This window comes from Pogona vitticeps, chromosome 2, assembly GCF_051106095.1.
Source record: "Pogona vitticeps strain Pit_001003342236 chromosome 2, PviZW2.1, whole genome shotgun sequence".
NCBI classification, from domain to species: domain Eukaryota; kingdom Metazoa; phylum Chordata; class Lepidosauria; order Squamata; family Agamidae; genus Pogona; species Pogona vitticeps.
Window position 1 is genome coordinate 271,072,324 of NC_135784.1, and position 14,974 is coordinate 271,087,297.

The 14,974-nt window shown below is 42.9% G+C and overlaps 1 protein-coding gene across 2 annotated transcripts in view; it reads right to left on the reverse strand.

The window, feature by feature from the left end:
* Positions 1–14,974, reverse strand: part of RASA1 (RAS p21 protein activator 1) — a 97,502-nt gene that overhangs the window by 31,124 nt on the left and 51,404 nt on the right. For both annotated transcript variants that reach the window (XM_072992578.2, XM_072992579.2), the window contains 3 exons: positions 11,385–11,463; positions 9,716–9,836; positions 6,399–6,555 (listed from right to left, as the gene is read on the reverse strand). In XM_072992578.2, coding sequence (XP_072848679.2) covers positions 6,399–6,555; positions 9,716–9,836; positions 11,385–11,463 — 357 coding nt within the window. The remainder of the gene's footprint in view (positions 1–6,398; positions 6,556–9,715; positions 9,837–11,384; positions 11,464–14,974) is intronic.

Sequence of the window (14,974 nt, forward strand, 5' to 3'; positions counted from 1 at the left end):
TTGGCGCCAGGACTCTTCCTTCAATTGTGTCAACTGCTGCAAGGAACAGAATATTGTATGGCATGACAGAGGGGAGGTTGGGTGGGATGTGTGAATCACAGAGGCCCACTCAAAGAACTACAGTTACATGTGAGTAACCTCCCGTTCTTCTTCGTGGCCTCTGTGAATCACACTGTGGGTGACCTGCAAGCTGTCTTAAGCGGAGGCAGGGTGTCACGCCAAGGCAGAAGCCAAAACAGCACATCCGAATGCCGCATCAGATTTCCGTCGAACATCTAGTCTAAAATGTTGGACGAAGGTAGATGATTGTACCCACGTAGCCAAGGCACAGATGTTGGGAAGTGGCAAACCACGTAGGAATATTGTAGAGGCCGCCAACGCCCTGGTGGAATGAGGTCAAATAGCTTGAGGGGCTGTCGAGCAAGCTGGTATGCAAGCTGAATAGTAGAGGCAACCCAGCAAGAAATCATCTGGGAGGTGACTTGTAGGCCTTTGTTAGGAAGTTGATGACTGACAAAAAGGCATGGGGAACGGGATGGGCGGGATAGAAATCCAATAAATAAATAAATAATAAATGTCAAAAGGGTTGCATATGCGACAAATAAAAGGAGAGGGCCCTCCTGACGTCCAAAGTATGAAGAAAGTGTTCATGGGTTGTGGATGGTGATGGAAAGAAAGATGGGAGGATCAGTGGTTGAGAGAAATGAAACTGAGACACCGCTTTAGGGAGGAAGGAGACATCGAGGAACAGCTTTACTTTATCAGGATAGAATTGTATATAAGGGCAATCATGGCGTCGGGCTGCAAGGTCGTTTGCTCGGCAAGCTGAAGGAATTGCAACGAGAAAGGCCATTTTGAAGGAAAGTAGACGGAGATCCGCTGAGGCTAGCAGTTCGAGGTTTAGTGAGTTGCCATAAGACTAAGATCAAGGATCATTGTAGGGAGAGCAGGTGAACATCTGGGTAAGCATGTGACAATTCCTTAAGGAAGCGCTTGAACGTGGGATGTCTGAAAAATTGAGCCGCTGGAGAGGTCAGTGGTTGGTATGAGACGATTGCCAAGAGATAGGCTAATAGATGAGACAGAAAGAACAGAAGATTAGAGATGGAGCAAATATCGGAGAACCGTGGAGAGAGACGGGTTGATGTCAGGAAGGGAAAGAGCTGTAGTAAAAGATTGAATTTTTTTTCATTTATACAGGTAAGCTTTTCTAGTTGAGGGTTTCTTTGCTTGACGGAGAATATTCATCAAGGAGGAAGACTCCTCCACGCTGCCAGGTGCAGAGCAGGTAAGTTGGGATGAAGGATCCGGGAGTTGTTCTGCATGAAGAGGTGTGGTAGGCAGGGGAGCTGATAAATGTCGGAGGACAGGTGGTATAGCACTGGGAACCAGGGCTGTCTTGGCCACCAAGGAGCAATGAGGATGGTGTTGTGTTTGTCCTGTTGTATTTGGACAATTACTCTGTGGAGGAGCAGTAATGGTGGGAGGAGGGGAAGCCCCAATATAATGAATAATCCTTGTAGGGCTCATTTTGGATTTTTGCATGTTGACTATGAGACCGAGATCGCAAAGGAGGGATAAGAAGAAAAGGTGTCTCGGCGAGCTTTGTGGCGGGAATGAGCTACAAGGAGCCAGTCGTCTATGTATGGGAAGATAAGGATCTTTTGAAGTCTGAGAAAGGCAGCCACTGGGGTCATACACTTGGTGAAGACTCTGGGAGCTGTTGCAAGTCCGAAAGGAAGTCTTTTGAATTGGTAGGCTTGGGACCCTCCCACTGGAGGGAGTTGATGGAAATGGATGAGGTATCAGTTTTGGACAATGAAAAGAACCAAGGTGTCAATGGTGATGGATTGCCAGGCAGGTAAGTGTTTCCAGAGGAAAGGGTTGATTTGCGATCTCAGCCGGGAAAACATCAAACATGATGTTTGGGTTTCCGGTCATTGCACCTTTGGATAGGTTGCCGGTGTGGTTTTTGTTTGTATTGTTGTTTAAAGTATGGTGTGTAGATGTTCTGACGTTGGGGTTTGTGTTGGAACCTCTGGTAGGAATTGTAAGGTCGCTTCCATTGATTGCATTGGGGGCGCTGTTGATAAGTGGGATAGATACCCCATCTTTTGGCAGCGGAACGTTTCTTCTGAACGTTTTCTAAGATGTCATCAGTTTCAGCATTAAACAGACCGGTGCCATCAAATGGGAGGTCTTCAATACATGGTCGGGCATCTTCTGCAAAGTTGGCTGTTCTTAGTCAGGAGAAATGTCTGAGCGCAACAGAGGTAGCCACAGATTTATCCGTGGTGTCTACCGTGTGTTTAGCAGAGAAACTTTGCTGTTTGGTGACAGAGAGACCCTCCTGTTGGAAGGTTTGTGCTAATATTTTTTGTCTTCTGGTAATGAGTCCAGAAAAGTGGCCATGTTATCCCAAAGAAAGCACTGATATGCCCCCATAGCTCCTTGGTAGTTATCTACCCTCATAGTAAAAGCCGCTGATGAGTAAAGCCACCTGCCCATAGAGTTGACTTTTTGTCTTTGTTAGGTGGGATAAGGGACTGTCGGTATCAAGATAGCAACTGTGAGGCCTCGACAAATATCGAACTTGGGACCAGCTGCTTCTGGAGAAAAAGTGCTCCAGGGTCGTGTATCCAATAGAGATTATTGATTCTTTTCAAGACTGAGTGAGAGGAGACTGTTTTAGTCCCAGATCGCTAAACAGTGGTAAGAAGAGATGGTAGCATGGAAATATGGACTGGGTTAGTTGTGTCCTTAGAAATAGGATCATAAAGGTGATCTGCCGGTTCGTTTGTGGGGCGATGGATTTGAAAATCCAATACGGATCATGAGTTGAGTGTAGGTTTGGAAATTCTCTGATTGGGATGGAGGACGCACACATGCTAGGTTGGAATCTGGCGATGTGAGAAGCACAGATGGAGTTTATGGTCGATAACTATGTTCTGAGAGCTTGAGATCAAGCCTGGAATCGATAGAACGTTGATCGACGTCGGTGTTGAGAGGATGTTGGTCATAGTAATGTTGATGGTGGCCTGCCACTGAGGAGTGTGGCATGTCCATGGACATTTGTCGACGTCGAGAGTTGTCGACCAGTATCGATGTCGAAGGTACATCCATGGATGGAGATAAACCAGATGGGATCTTGGTGTCGAAGTCTGTGTCTGATGGACTGCATGTCTAGGTTGGTGCTGTTGTTGAGGGCTAGCAATTGAGAAAGAATGAAGTAGGGCGTCCATGGACCAGGATGGATACCAAGGGTCGTCGATATCGAAACCAGTGTCTCTACTGTGTCAAAAAGGTGGCTGAGGCCGATTCAGTGGACACATAGGTATATCTGTAATTGGGGCTGGGGATGTCTGGCGAGAGGAGTGATTTCCATCATTTTGAGCTGGAAAATATGTAGTCACAGGGGCTGCAAATGCTTTGCAGGTGGAAGCATGTTTCTCGACTGCCCTGATTTTCGCCAGTGGTTGATGAAGAGTCATATGATGGCTGCGTGCCTCAGTGATAAGGCCTCTTCGACACAGAAGGTTGTTGAGATGGAGGTTTTTTGCATGAGGCTAATACCGGACTGGAGGAGGCAGCCATTTGAGCATCCGTAGCCGGCAGGTTAGAGAAGCACTGATCGGGGCAAATGTCTACCTGATGAGTGTGCTATGTACGGGGTTGATTGACACACGCTTGTGGAATTGCCTTGTGCTGAATGCACCTGATAGCGCACTGGTGGCTGTAGAGGCCAGCCCAATGGCATAGAATAGAGCATTGAGTCCGGCTGAGGCTCAGGTTCATCTCTCTCTGGGGAGGCATCAGTGGACGGATTAGGAGAGATAAAATGCTGGGGACTATTAGAAGAAAAAGTAAGATGTTCTACTCACTCGTCCCATGTCGGTGACTGAGAAGCCAGTTGATGAGATGGAAGTCCTTCATCATCAGAGGTTGAACCTACAGAAATTAAATCACCGGGTTCGGAAACCTGCTGTGAAGGGACTGCCGAGGTCTTTGATTTGGTTTGTTTAGATCTTTTTGATTGCGGGGGACCAGGAACCGGATCAGGAGGAGGCTGTCGCTATCCAGAAGGCTGGATAGCGTAGTTTTTGATGTTGGCTATTTAGATCTGTGCGTCTTAGAAGTTTTTGATGAAGTGGAAGGCGCATCAGAGTGAGATGGAGTAGTGGAGGAACAATGTTTCGATGGTTCTGCAATGGCTTATTCTATGGCTTTAGCTTGTGAGGTGGTTTTACACGTAGTTTGAGCCATAGATTTTGCTGGTTCCAAAGACTGTTCCCAGAGGCGGAGTTTGAGTTGAGATAGGTGAGAATGGAGTACTCCTCGTTTGAAATTTTTACAATGAGGGCATGAGGAGGTTTGATGTGCCGCGCCTAAACAAAAAAGGCACTTTGTGTGACCAACCAATAGTGGGATCTTGTCATCACAAATCACGCAGTGCTTGAACGGGCCCATCAATAATAAAGAGAAGAAAAAGAAAAGCCGTAGTGAGGGGGGTTGCAATGGCCGGAGGCCAAGGTATGGAGAAGAAAACTAAAAACAGTTCATATATGTATCTTTGATTAATAATAAAGAGGAAATCAATTAAGTTCAGCAGTAGAAAGGACTTGTTTCACTTTCAGAATCATATAAAACGTACAAGGCTCTTCAATGCGGCAGTTGAAAGAAACTGAAGAGAGAGTCCTGGCACCAAGGTGCTTATACCAAGGGGGAGGGGTCTATTCTAATGTGTTTTTTGCTAGTGCAGAAGCTTTAGAATATTCCAAAGAGGCTCCGCAAAGTGCGGATCACCCATAGTGTGATTCATGGAGGCCATGAAGAAGAACTAGCTAAATACAGTGGTGCCTCGCTTAGCGAGCGCTCCGTTGAGTGATGAAATCGCTTTGCGATGAACTTTTTGCGATCGCAAAAGCGATCGCTTTGCGATGTTCCCTATGGGGGAATTTCGCTTTGCGATGATCAGTTCCCTGCTTCGGGAACCGATCACTGCAAAGTGACCATTTTCGCACAGCTGATTGGCAGTTTCAAAATGGCTGCCGGGTAAACAAAATGGCCACCTGCTGTTTTCTGGGATGGATTCCTCGCTTAAAAGGCACTGAAAATGGCCGCGCTATGGAGGATGTTCGCTGAACAGTAAGTTTTAAGCCCCTAGAAACGCATTAATCAGGTTTTAATGCGTTTCTATGGGCTTTTTAATATTGCATAGTGACGTTTTCGTTCAACAGCAATTTTTGCAGAATGAATTAACGTCGCAATGCGAGGCACTACTGTATAGCAAACAACCACTTTACATATTAACTCCACCTACAGTTGGTTTGGTTAGGTTAGGCTAGCCTAAGCTAGGCTATAAAGTTGGTTCTGGTGTGATCTCGTCCCTTCCTTGTTATGCCTATAAATGAAAGCAAACTATATTTCACACACACAAATCTGTGAACCCTCCAATTAAGATGACAGGCATGTCTTGGGGAAAAACCCTCTTTAAAAGTGTGGCATAAGAAACATTAATCAGAGCTGCACAAGACCTCAAAGATTGTCAGGTTCAATCTAAAGCCAATATGGAAAATACTGGTGTTCTACAGCATCCCAGTGGACTTCCGGGATAGTCTTTCCCACTATCAAACAACTTGTACTGTCACCGCTCTTAATCTTTAGTTCAAATTCTTCTTTTTGCAATGCAACTTCACTGAGTAGAATACAGCTGGTGATTTATGCTTATGTAAATGATATTGCTTACCGTATTTGCCGGCTTAAAAGACATTTGGCCCTAAAAAACATGCCTCCAAGTGGGGGGGGGTCATCTTGTACGCCGGGCGCATGTCCAGCAAACCCTCCCTCTCTCCCAGCGAAGTCACTTACCTGGTAGTAAGACCGAGTAGAGCCCCGCTCCTAGCCTGGGAACAGCCTGACTCTAGCGCCGAACAGCTATCTGTCGGGAACAGCAGAGAGGCGGAGCCATTTTGAGATGCGACCACAAGGCTGCTGCCTCTCTGCTGTTCCTTCTTCCAGCAAACCCTGGCTCTCTCCAAAAAGGAACCAAAAGGGGCAAAAGGAACTCTCCCCATGATGCAGCCAAAGCAGAATTATGCATATACAGCAAGTATAAAACTCTACATTCTGTGTGGGAATGTTGGGGGGTGGTCTTATATGCCCAGTCGCCTTATACACCGGTAAATACGATAGTCACTGTGACAAAAATGTACCTAGCAAGGTTCTAGTTCCATTCCTGGGATTCTGGATTGAATTTTGGCCATTTTTTCAAGTTATATCTTGTGAAACAACAGAAAACAAACCTCCTCCATCATGTGACAGCGTTTCAAACTTTTTACAGTTATCACTTAACTTGTAAATATGATGCAATATATTAATTAGTAAAAACAGTAACTTGCCTGCCAAACAGACTATCATGGACACCATAAACAGAACATACACTAAGATCTATCAGTCCTTTTGGTTTAGTGGCTCGCTTTTCACTTTCAAAATAAATAAGTTGAGCATCGTTTCCTTCTAAAATAAAGTACAAGTTCTTCCACCTCTTTCCTTTACCTGCAAACAGATATTGTGAAAGACAAAAAAATGTATTATTTTACATCCCTAGTTGCTGGCCAGGTTTCTTGAAGCCGATATATTTTATTCAGGTTTTTTTGGCATGCACTGACTTTGTGATCCTAAATACCGTATTTTTATTCTGTTTATAACCTGCCCTTGTTTCTCTCTCTCTCTCTCTCTCTCTCTCTCTCTCTCTCTCTCTCTCTCTCTCTCTCTCTCACACACACACACACACACACACACACACACACACACACACACACACACACACACACACACTTACATTTCTAACCCCCAAATTAAGGAAACTTAGCTTTGAGTAGTCAGCCTCTGGGCTCAGAACGTCAGACATTATGTCTGAGCCTGCAGGCTCCACCTCCAACGAGCTGTGTTCCAATTGGTTTGTTCAACATCTGCTAACTTCAGTTCCATAAGGCTTGTGATTGGAAGAAGCTAAGTCTCCTGACTTTATTTATTTATTTGATTTATACCCCGCCCATCTGGCCTAAAAGACCACTCTAGGCGGTATGTGCCATTTTGTTTTCTCCTCAGCTATCTCAGCTTACTTCCAGGTAAAAGACACCCCTCAATTTTTAGTGTAATGATTTTAGGAAAAAGTAGTGTCTTATACAGTTGTGTTCAAAATTATTCAACCCCCACTGAAATTGAATGTTTTGGCCATTTTGACATTGATTTTGATCATTCAGTCATCTTGCTTACATTTACATGAAAGAGGCACTTGTAGGTCAGAGAAATATAACCTTAAATTTATAATGAAATAACCACAAATGTCATTTCTGTGCTCACATCATTATTAGTTTTTATTCAACCCCCAACCCCAAGTGACATTCAATCTTAGTACTTAGTACAACATCCTTTTACAGTTATAACAGCTTTTAAACGTGAAGCATAGCTTGACACAAGTGTCTTGCAGCGATCTACGGGTATCTTCGCCCATTCTTCATGGGCAAAAGCCTCCAGTTCAGTCAAATTCTTAGGCTTGCGCACTGCAACTGCTTTCTTTAAGTCCCACCAGAGGTTCTCAATCGGATTTAAGTCTGGTGACTGCGATGGCCACTCCAAAATGTTCCAGCCTTTCCTCTGCAACCATGCTCTAGTGGACTTGGAGGTATGCTTGGGATCATTGTCTCCCAAGCCTCAGGTGTGTGACGGACTGCATCACATTTTCATCCAATATCTCCTGGTACTGAAGAGAATTCATGGTACCTTGTACACGCTGAAGCTTCCCTGTACCTGCAGAAGCAAAACAGCCCCAAAGCATCATTGACCCTCCGCCATGCTTCACAGTAGGCAAGGTGTTCTTTTCGTCATATGCCTTGTTCTTCCTCCTCCAAACATAGCGTTGATCCATGGGCCCAAACAGTTCTAATTTTGTTTCATCAGTCCACAGAACACTATCCCACAACTTTTGTGGTTTGCCCACATGACTTTTGGCATACTGCAGTCGACTCTTCTTATTCTTGGGAGATAGCAAGGGGGTGTGCCTGGGGGTTCTGGCATGGAGACCTTCATTACGCAGTGTGCACCTTATTGTCTGAGCTGAAATTTCTATACCCACATCTGACAAATCTTTTTTCAGTTCCTCAGCAGTCACACGGGGACTTTTCACCACTCTACGCTTTAGGTAGCGCACAGCAGTCGAAGTCAGCATCTTCTTTCTTCCACGACCAGGTAGCATTTCAACAGTGCCCTTTGCCTTGAATTTGCGAATGATGCTTCCTATGGTGTCTCTTGGTATGTTTAACTTCTTTGCAATCTTCTTATAGCCATTGCCCTTCCTGTGAAGACAAATCACCTCTTCTCTTGTCTTCCTGGACCATTCTCTTGACTTCACCATGTTTGTAACCACACCAGTAAATGTCTAGGAGCTGAGTATCACAGTCATTTTAAAGCTGCCTAATTGGTGCTTATTATGCTTGATTGGTGCTCGGTGACATCCACAGGTGTTTTCAATACCTGATCGAAAACACCTGAATGAACCTCTCTTCTTCAGAGTGGTAGTCTTTAAGGGGTTGAATAATTGTGGCAATGAAGAAACCACAAAAGAAACATTTACTACTGTATTACATAAACAACTGATGTTATTTTAGTTGCATTTGGTTCTTTAAAATGTCCTTGTAGGATTTCATTCTGAATACAATTCCAAATGTACACTATAGTCCCTAAACCCCTTTATAGCATTGGGGGTTGAATAATTTTGAACACAACTGTACACAGAAAATATGGTAAAAATGAATATGTCAACGTGTGTTCATATTATTAATAACAATCCTGCCCCAATCTGTTTAGGTTAGACTAATATGAAAAGAATATGAAAAACAATTTAAACAGTACAGTGGTGCCTCGCTTAATGAGCGCACCGTAGAACGACGAATCCGCATAGCGAGGACGTTCTAGCGATCGCAAATGCGATCGCATACCGATGGCCCCTATGGCCGAAAATCGCTTTGCGAAGATCGGTAAGTGTTTCGCTTACCGATCTTCGCAAAACGAAGCCGCGGATCAGCTGTTCAGCGGCTCCAAAATGGCCACCGGAAGCCCCGAAATGGCCGCGCGCAGCGTTTTCGCGCCCTCCCCTCGCTTACCAAGGGCGCGAAAATGGCTGCCGGCTATAGGAAAACGCTGAAAGGTGAGTTTTGGAGCCTATTGGAATGCATGCGTTCCAATGGCTTTCCCCGTCCCGTTCAGCGATGTTTTTACATAGCGAGGGTTAATCCGGAACGGATTAACCTCGCTATGCGAGGCACCACTGTATATTCAAATGCACTGTGAATACTAACATTCAGTCAGTTTCAAACACTGTTTTGTCACAAGTGAAAACTCCTTTTTAAGTGGACTTCAACAGCTTTCTGGAATTCTAGCTCATATACTTGGGAATATGAGCAAGGTTGCTGTATCTATGCTTCAATAAAGAACAAAGGATGCACGAACTGACTTAAGAAACTGGCAGGCAAAATTTGTACATACATTCATGGAGAGATGTATGTATGTAAGCAAGTGGGGGCACTGTATAATGACTAGACTTGCTCACTGTTACTAGACCTCTTGACTACAAGGCCTTAAGGCTAGCACAATCTACTGAGATGGTTCAAAAACACAGACATTCCTAGCAAACACACTTGTGCACCACACTCACTTTTTTTCAGAAGGTATCCTTTTTTAACAATGTTTTTATAAAATGCATCCTTTGTTTTACGACGAATTGTATTGTAGATTTCTTTTCCATCCACTGTGTCATTGAGAACTTGCCCTTGGTGCTAGGAAAGAAAACAAACAGTACTTTCCCCATTTGAAACTTGAACATTCTATTGCTGAAAACCATCACTACCAATAAACATAATAGTTTTATGACAGCCCCTTTACATGGCTTGAGATACTACACAATCTCTGTTGCAGTTATTACACATGACAGCTCCTAGTGCACCTTTTGAAAAGGGAATGCATGCGACGAGGAAAGAATAAACAAGAACTGGAACAAAATGACAGATCTACAATGGCTGTAGAAATACATGCATTCATTTTACTAAACCTGCAGTCACCCACACCAAAACACTCATCAAATTAAAAGCAGTATGAAAACAGTAATAGGCCCAAATAGAACTAAACCAAATACAGAATGCTCCCACCCTCCAGCGTGTTCCCATATTGAGATCCAATGGGATCTTCCAAAGTCAGAGTTAGACAGATAATGACCTAGGATAGAGAATTTCCAGAAATAGCATTGGTCTTTTGAGACTCATCTAATACTGTAGTCATATTGTTACATTTGAAGTGCTAACTGAAGATCTTCTGTAACTTACTCCCCTACCTGTAGATATTCTAGGTATTTTATGATGCTTTTCACTGGGTTTGATTTTCTCTTTACTACTTTTGCATGTAGAAACAGCAACAAAACACTGTATTGTGAATTGTTCCTATTTAAGTTTGTGAGCCACTTATCGGACCTCCCTCATTGTGTACTTTTCACTGCTGTGATTTATTTTTGTGTTCTCTAACACCTTGGTTCCCTGCTGATAAATCCTTCTAGAGAAAAGATAGTATTTTGGTATATGCAGCAATAAACATACACGAGAAGCTCAATGATAATTTGCTTCATTGTTCAATAGTTTAGTACACTGGTGATATCAGTGGTCCCAACTAGGGACTTATTAAATCAATGGGATTTATTGATTCACCATTCCACAACTGATTCATTGACACCACTCTATTCAGGACTACCAACAGAATTCTGATCACCAGTGTTTTAATCTTTTGATCTTTGAATTACACTTCAGGGAGGAAAAGTACAACAAGAACACATAAGTAAATAAAAAAAGACATTGTTGTGTAGAGCAGGTATGAAAGCCCTCCAAGAGGTTATGGTTTATGAGGAAAGCAGCTTTCATCAATCTGATTTCAGTCAATACACAAACAGTGAGGTGAACCACATTTGGTCAATAGTGAGATCAAAACAGCTTGTGGATATAAATCAATGGTAAATCCTTCTAATATTGGCCGAATTCTTATGTCATGAGACACCACCCTACAGATCCTGCTTGTAGCTGAACCAGACAAACAAACCACTAAACTCTACTTCATAACCTGTTTCTACTGATGTAAATCCATGCAGGTTTTGTGGTTTGCTTAGCCACTTCTGCCTTAGTAAAAACAATTAATCAGCACAAACCATTCTTGACAAAGTAGCATTCTATTGATTTCTGGCTTATCATAACATCTAAATGCAGTTACTGTCTTTTCTCTGTAACTGCCAATCTCCCTCAGTTAAACATGATTTATGGGAAGACCAGGCTGCATGCATGACTCACCTGCATTGGAACAGGATCTTTCAGATAGTAGCCTTCAACAATTTGTTCTTTTCTATAGTGATCAATGATATCAGCAATACTGTTGAAAAACACAAAGCAAGAATGAGAATCTGAATAAATTAATGCTGTTTTATAAAACTAATCATGAAATGGTAGTTGTAACCCCAAAGATATTAAGAAATTTGCTTAATTACAAATATATTGGTCAGAATCCTGTTCCTGATTTAAGCACACATAAATTAAATTGTTTAACTCACCACGGTGATCTGCTGTTAATTAACAAAACACTGGTAGAATAACTAGTCATGTGCCTGTTGCACAGTCTGGTGTATGCCTCAAAATGTCATCAGTCAGCATCAATTCACCACCATGAATTACATAATTTAACTTACACACAATTAAATTAATATGATTCTGCCTAATATTACTGCCAACTTTTTTCTAAGAAAATCTATTTTCAAGATATAAGCTAAATACTTAGTTTATTTTTGCCCCACTGTAAGAAAACATTATGTTCCAATAGGCATATTTGTTTTTGTATAGCCAAAATTCAGTCATAAAACACCAATTCCCAAAACCATCACTAATAAGCAACATAGAATCAAATCAAACAAAATACTAACCATTTTATGAATGAGTTTAAACATCACTAATTCTATGTTGGATTAAGGCTGCATAAATTGAGATGTAAAGTATAATTCAGATTTAGTCATATTCATAGTACTACTGCTGGAATCAATCGGATATGCTGCTTAACACTAACACATTCTGTTGATTTTTAATAGTTATGCCTAGGTGGGAATAAGTCTGGTTTCAACAGAGTTCACTCATTTAAGTATTTTGAGAATTGCTAGACTGATATCAATCCTGACCTACAGCAAATTTAATCCAGACATCCCACTACTGCCCAGCCACTAATGCAGAGATGGCGAATATATTCCTGTATGCGTGTTTGTATATAAAATCACTCTCTCTTAGTTCTGCTGATTGAAACAATTGTTTCAGTAGAATAATTCTCCTGGACGCTGACCAATGTTTCCATTATTTTAACTAGAGAAATAAAACACTGCAATTTTATATAACAATTTGCTTTTAACTAGAAAAGAAGAATGGGAATCACTTCAGTGAGGAAATCAATCTATTTCTAGAAAAGTGGGACTGTGAAGGATCTCAACAAAAATTATATGGATTGTATTTTGAAATCATTAAGCTTTTATGTTAAATTATTAGTGGAAACATTTTACAGGAAAACCTAATTACCATACCAAAACAGACAAAAGTCAGACTTTGAAAGACACAGAATTGAAGGAGTTATGGAAGAAATCTGACATTTAATATATTGTTCCTTGTTCATGTGAACAAAACTAATGGATACACTCAATGTAGACAATGTATTATCAATGTTAACCTAAACATGTAACAAAAGGCAGAGGTACATAGTTTTATGATATTAAGTACACTAATAAAATATGAGATTTGGTCAAAAAGACATGTAATGTAAGACTTTTGGCTCAAAACACGCTTTCAAAGGTTTGGTACTTAACAATAATACTCTAGCAAATAAAGAGTTTAGTTCAAATACTTCTTTTTAACCAGTACCTCTAAAAAGATCTCCTAATAGAGTAGCATCACTTGTTGAATGCTAATTTCTAGCAACTTAATCATTTTAAGTACAGTGGTGCCTCGTATAACGAGTGCACCGTTGAATGATGAATCCGCATTGCGATGCGGATTTCCCCATCGCTAATGCGAGGGCATGCTTGAGTTACGATGGGGGAACAGCTGTTCAGCGGTTCCAAAATGGCCGCCGGAACACCAAAAATGGGTGCTGGTACACCCAAGATGGCCGCCGGGACTCTCAAAATGGCCGCCGGTACAAGCAAGATGGCCGCCAGAACACAAAAAATGGCCACTGGTACACCCAAGATGGCCGCCGGAACACAAAAAATGGCCGCCGGTACACCCAAAATGGCCGCCGGTACACCCAAGATGGCTGCCGGAACAAGGGAAAACATCGGAGAATGGTGAGTTTTGGGCCCATTTGGAACGCATTAAACTTTGTTTAATGAGTTCCAATGGGTTTTTTGGATCCGTTTTACGATGTTTTCCCATAGCAAAGGTTAATCCGGAACAGATTAACCTCGCTATGCGGGGCACCACTGTATATAGGAGACTGATGCAGAAAAAAATTTTGTAAGGTTGGATCCATATTTGCCACCTGGTGCTGCTCTGAATGCCAGGATGTGTGTATGGAAGGAAGAGCGACAGTGCAGGCAGCTGTAGCTGTTTCTGTGCTGTGATTTTTTTGTGTTTTAGTGTGCTTATTTTTTCAGCCCCAGAGCCTTCTGATGGGGCTTGCTATGTTTATTTTTTTTAAAGCCCCAGCACCTTCCAACAGGGCTGCTGTGTGCTTTATTTTTATTTTTTTTTTAAGCCCCAGTGCCTCCTGATTGGGCTGCTGTGTGCTTGTTTTGTTTGTTTGTTTTTTTAAAGCCCCAGCGCCTTCTGACAGGGCTGCTGTGTGCTTTGTTGCTGTCATTGTTGTGTTTTGGCTGGAACGGATTACCGTATTTGCCGGCATACAAGATGACATTTTGGCCCTGAAAAACATGCCTCCAAGTGGGGGGGGGGAGTCATCTTATACGCTGGATGCACTTCCAGCAAAACCTCCCTCTCTCCCAGCGAAGTCACTAACCTGGTAGTAAGACGGAGTAGACCTAGCCCGCCCCTCCTTGGTAGCCTGGGAACAGCCTGACTCTAGCGCCGAACAGCTGACTGTCGGGAACCAGCAGAGAGGCAGCAGCCATTTTGAGATGATCACATGGCTGCTGCCTCTCCAAAATGGCTGCTGCCTCTCTGCTGTTCCTTCTTCCAGCAAACCTTTGCTCTCACCCAGCGAAAGGAACCAAAATCAGCAAAACGAACTCTCCCTATGATGCAGCCAAAGCAGAATCATGCCTGCGGAAGAGGGGGTAGTCTTATACAGCAAGTATATAACCAACTCTACATTTTGAGTGGAAATGTTGGGGGGTCGTCTTATACGCCCAGTCACCTTATACGCCGGCAAATACGGTAATCATGTTCCAATGCATTTCAATGGGAAATGGTGCTTCAACTTACAACCATTTCGAGTTACGTTCATCTTCTGGTGCCTCGCTTAACAGGTGCCCCGTTTAACGACAAATCTGCATAGCAATGAAGATTTTGTGATCGCTTTTGCAATCGCATTGCCATGTTTCCTATGGGGAAAAATCGCTTTGCGATTTTTCCCCATACGCCCCATTTTTGCCCAGCTGATTGGCGGGGCTTTGGGATGATCGCAGGGAACCGCTTCCCCCCTGATCATCCCAAAGCCCCGCCGATCACCTGGGCGAAAACGGGGTGTTTGCGACGCCCCATTTTCGCACAGCTGATCAGCTGTTCCAAAATGGCCGCCATGTAAATAAAATGGGCGCCCGCAGTGTTTTCGCGCCTTTTCCTCGCTTACCGGGCACCGAAAATGGCGGCCGGATGGAGGATTTTCGCTTAAAGGTGAGTTTTTCCCCCATATTAACAGATTAAACGTGTTTTAATGCATTCCTATGGGCTTT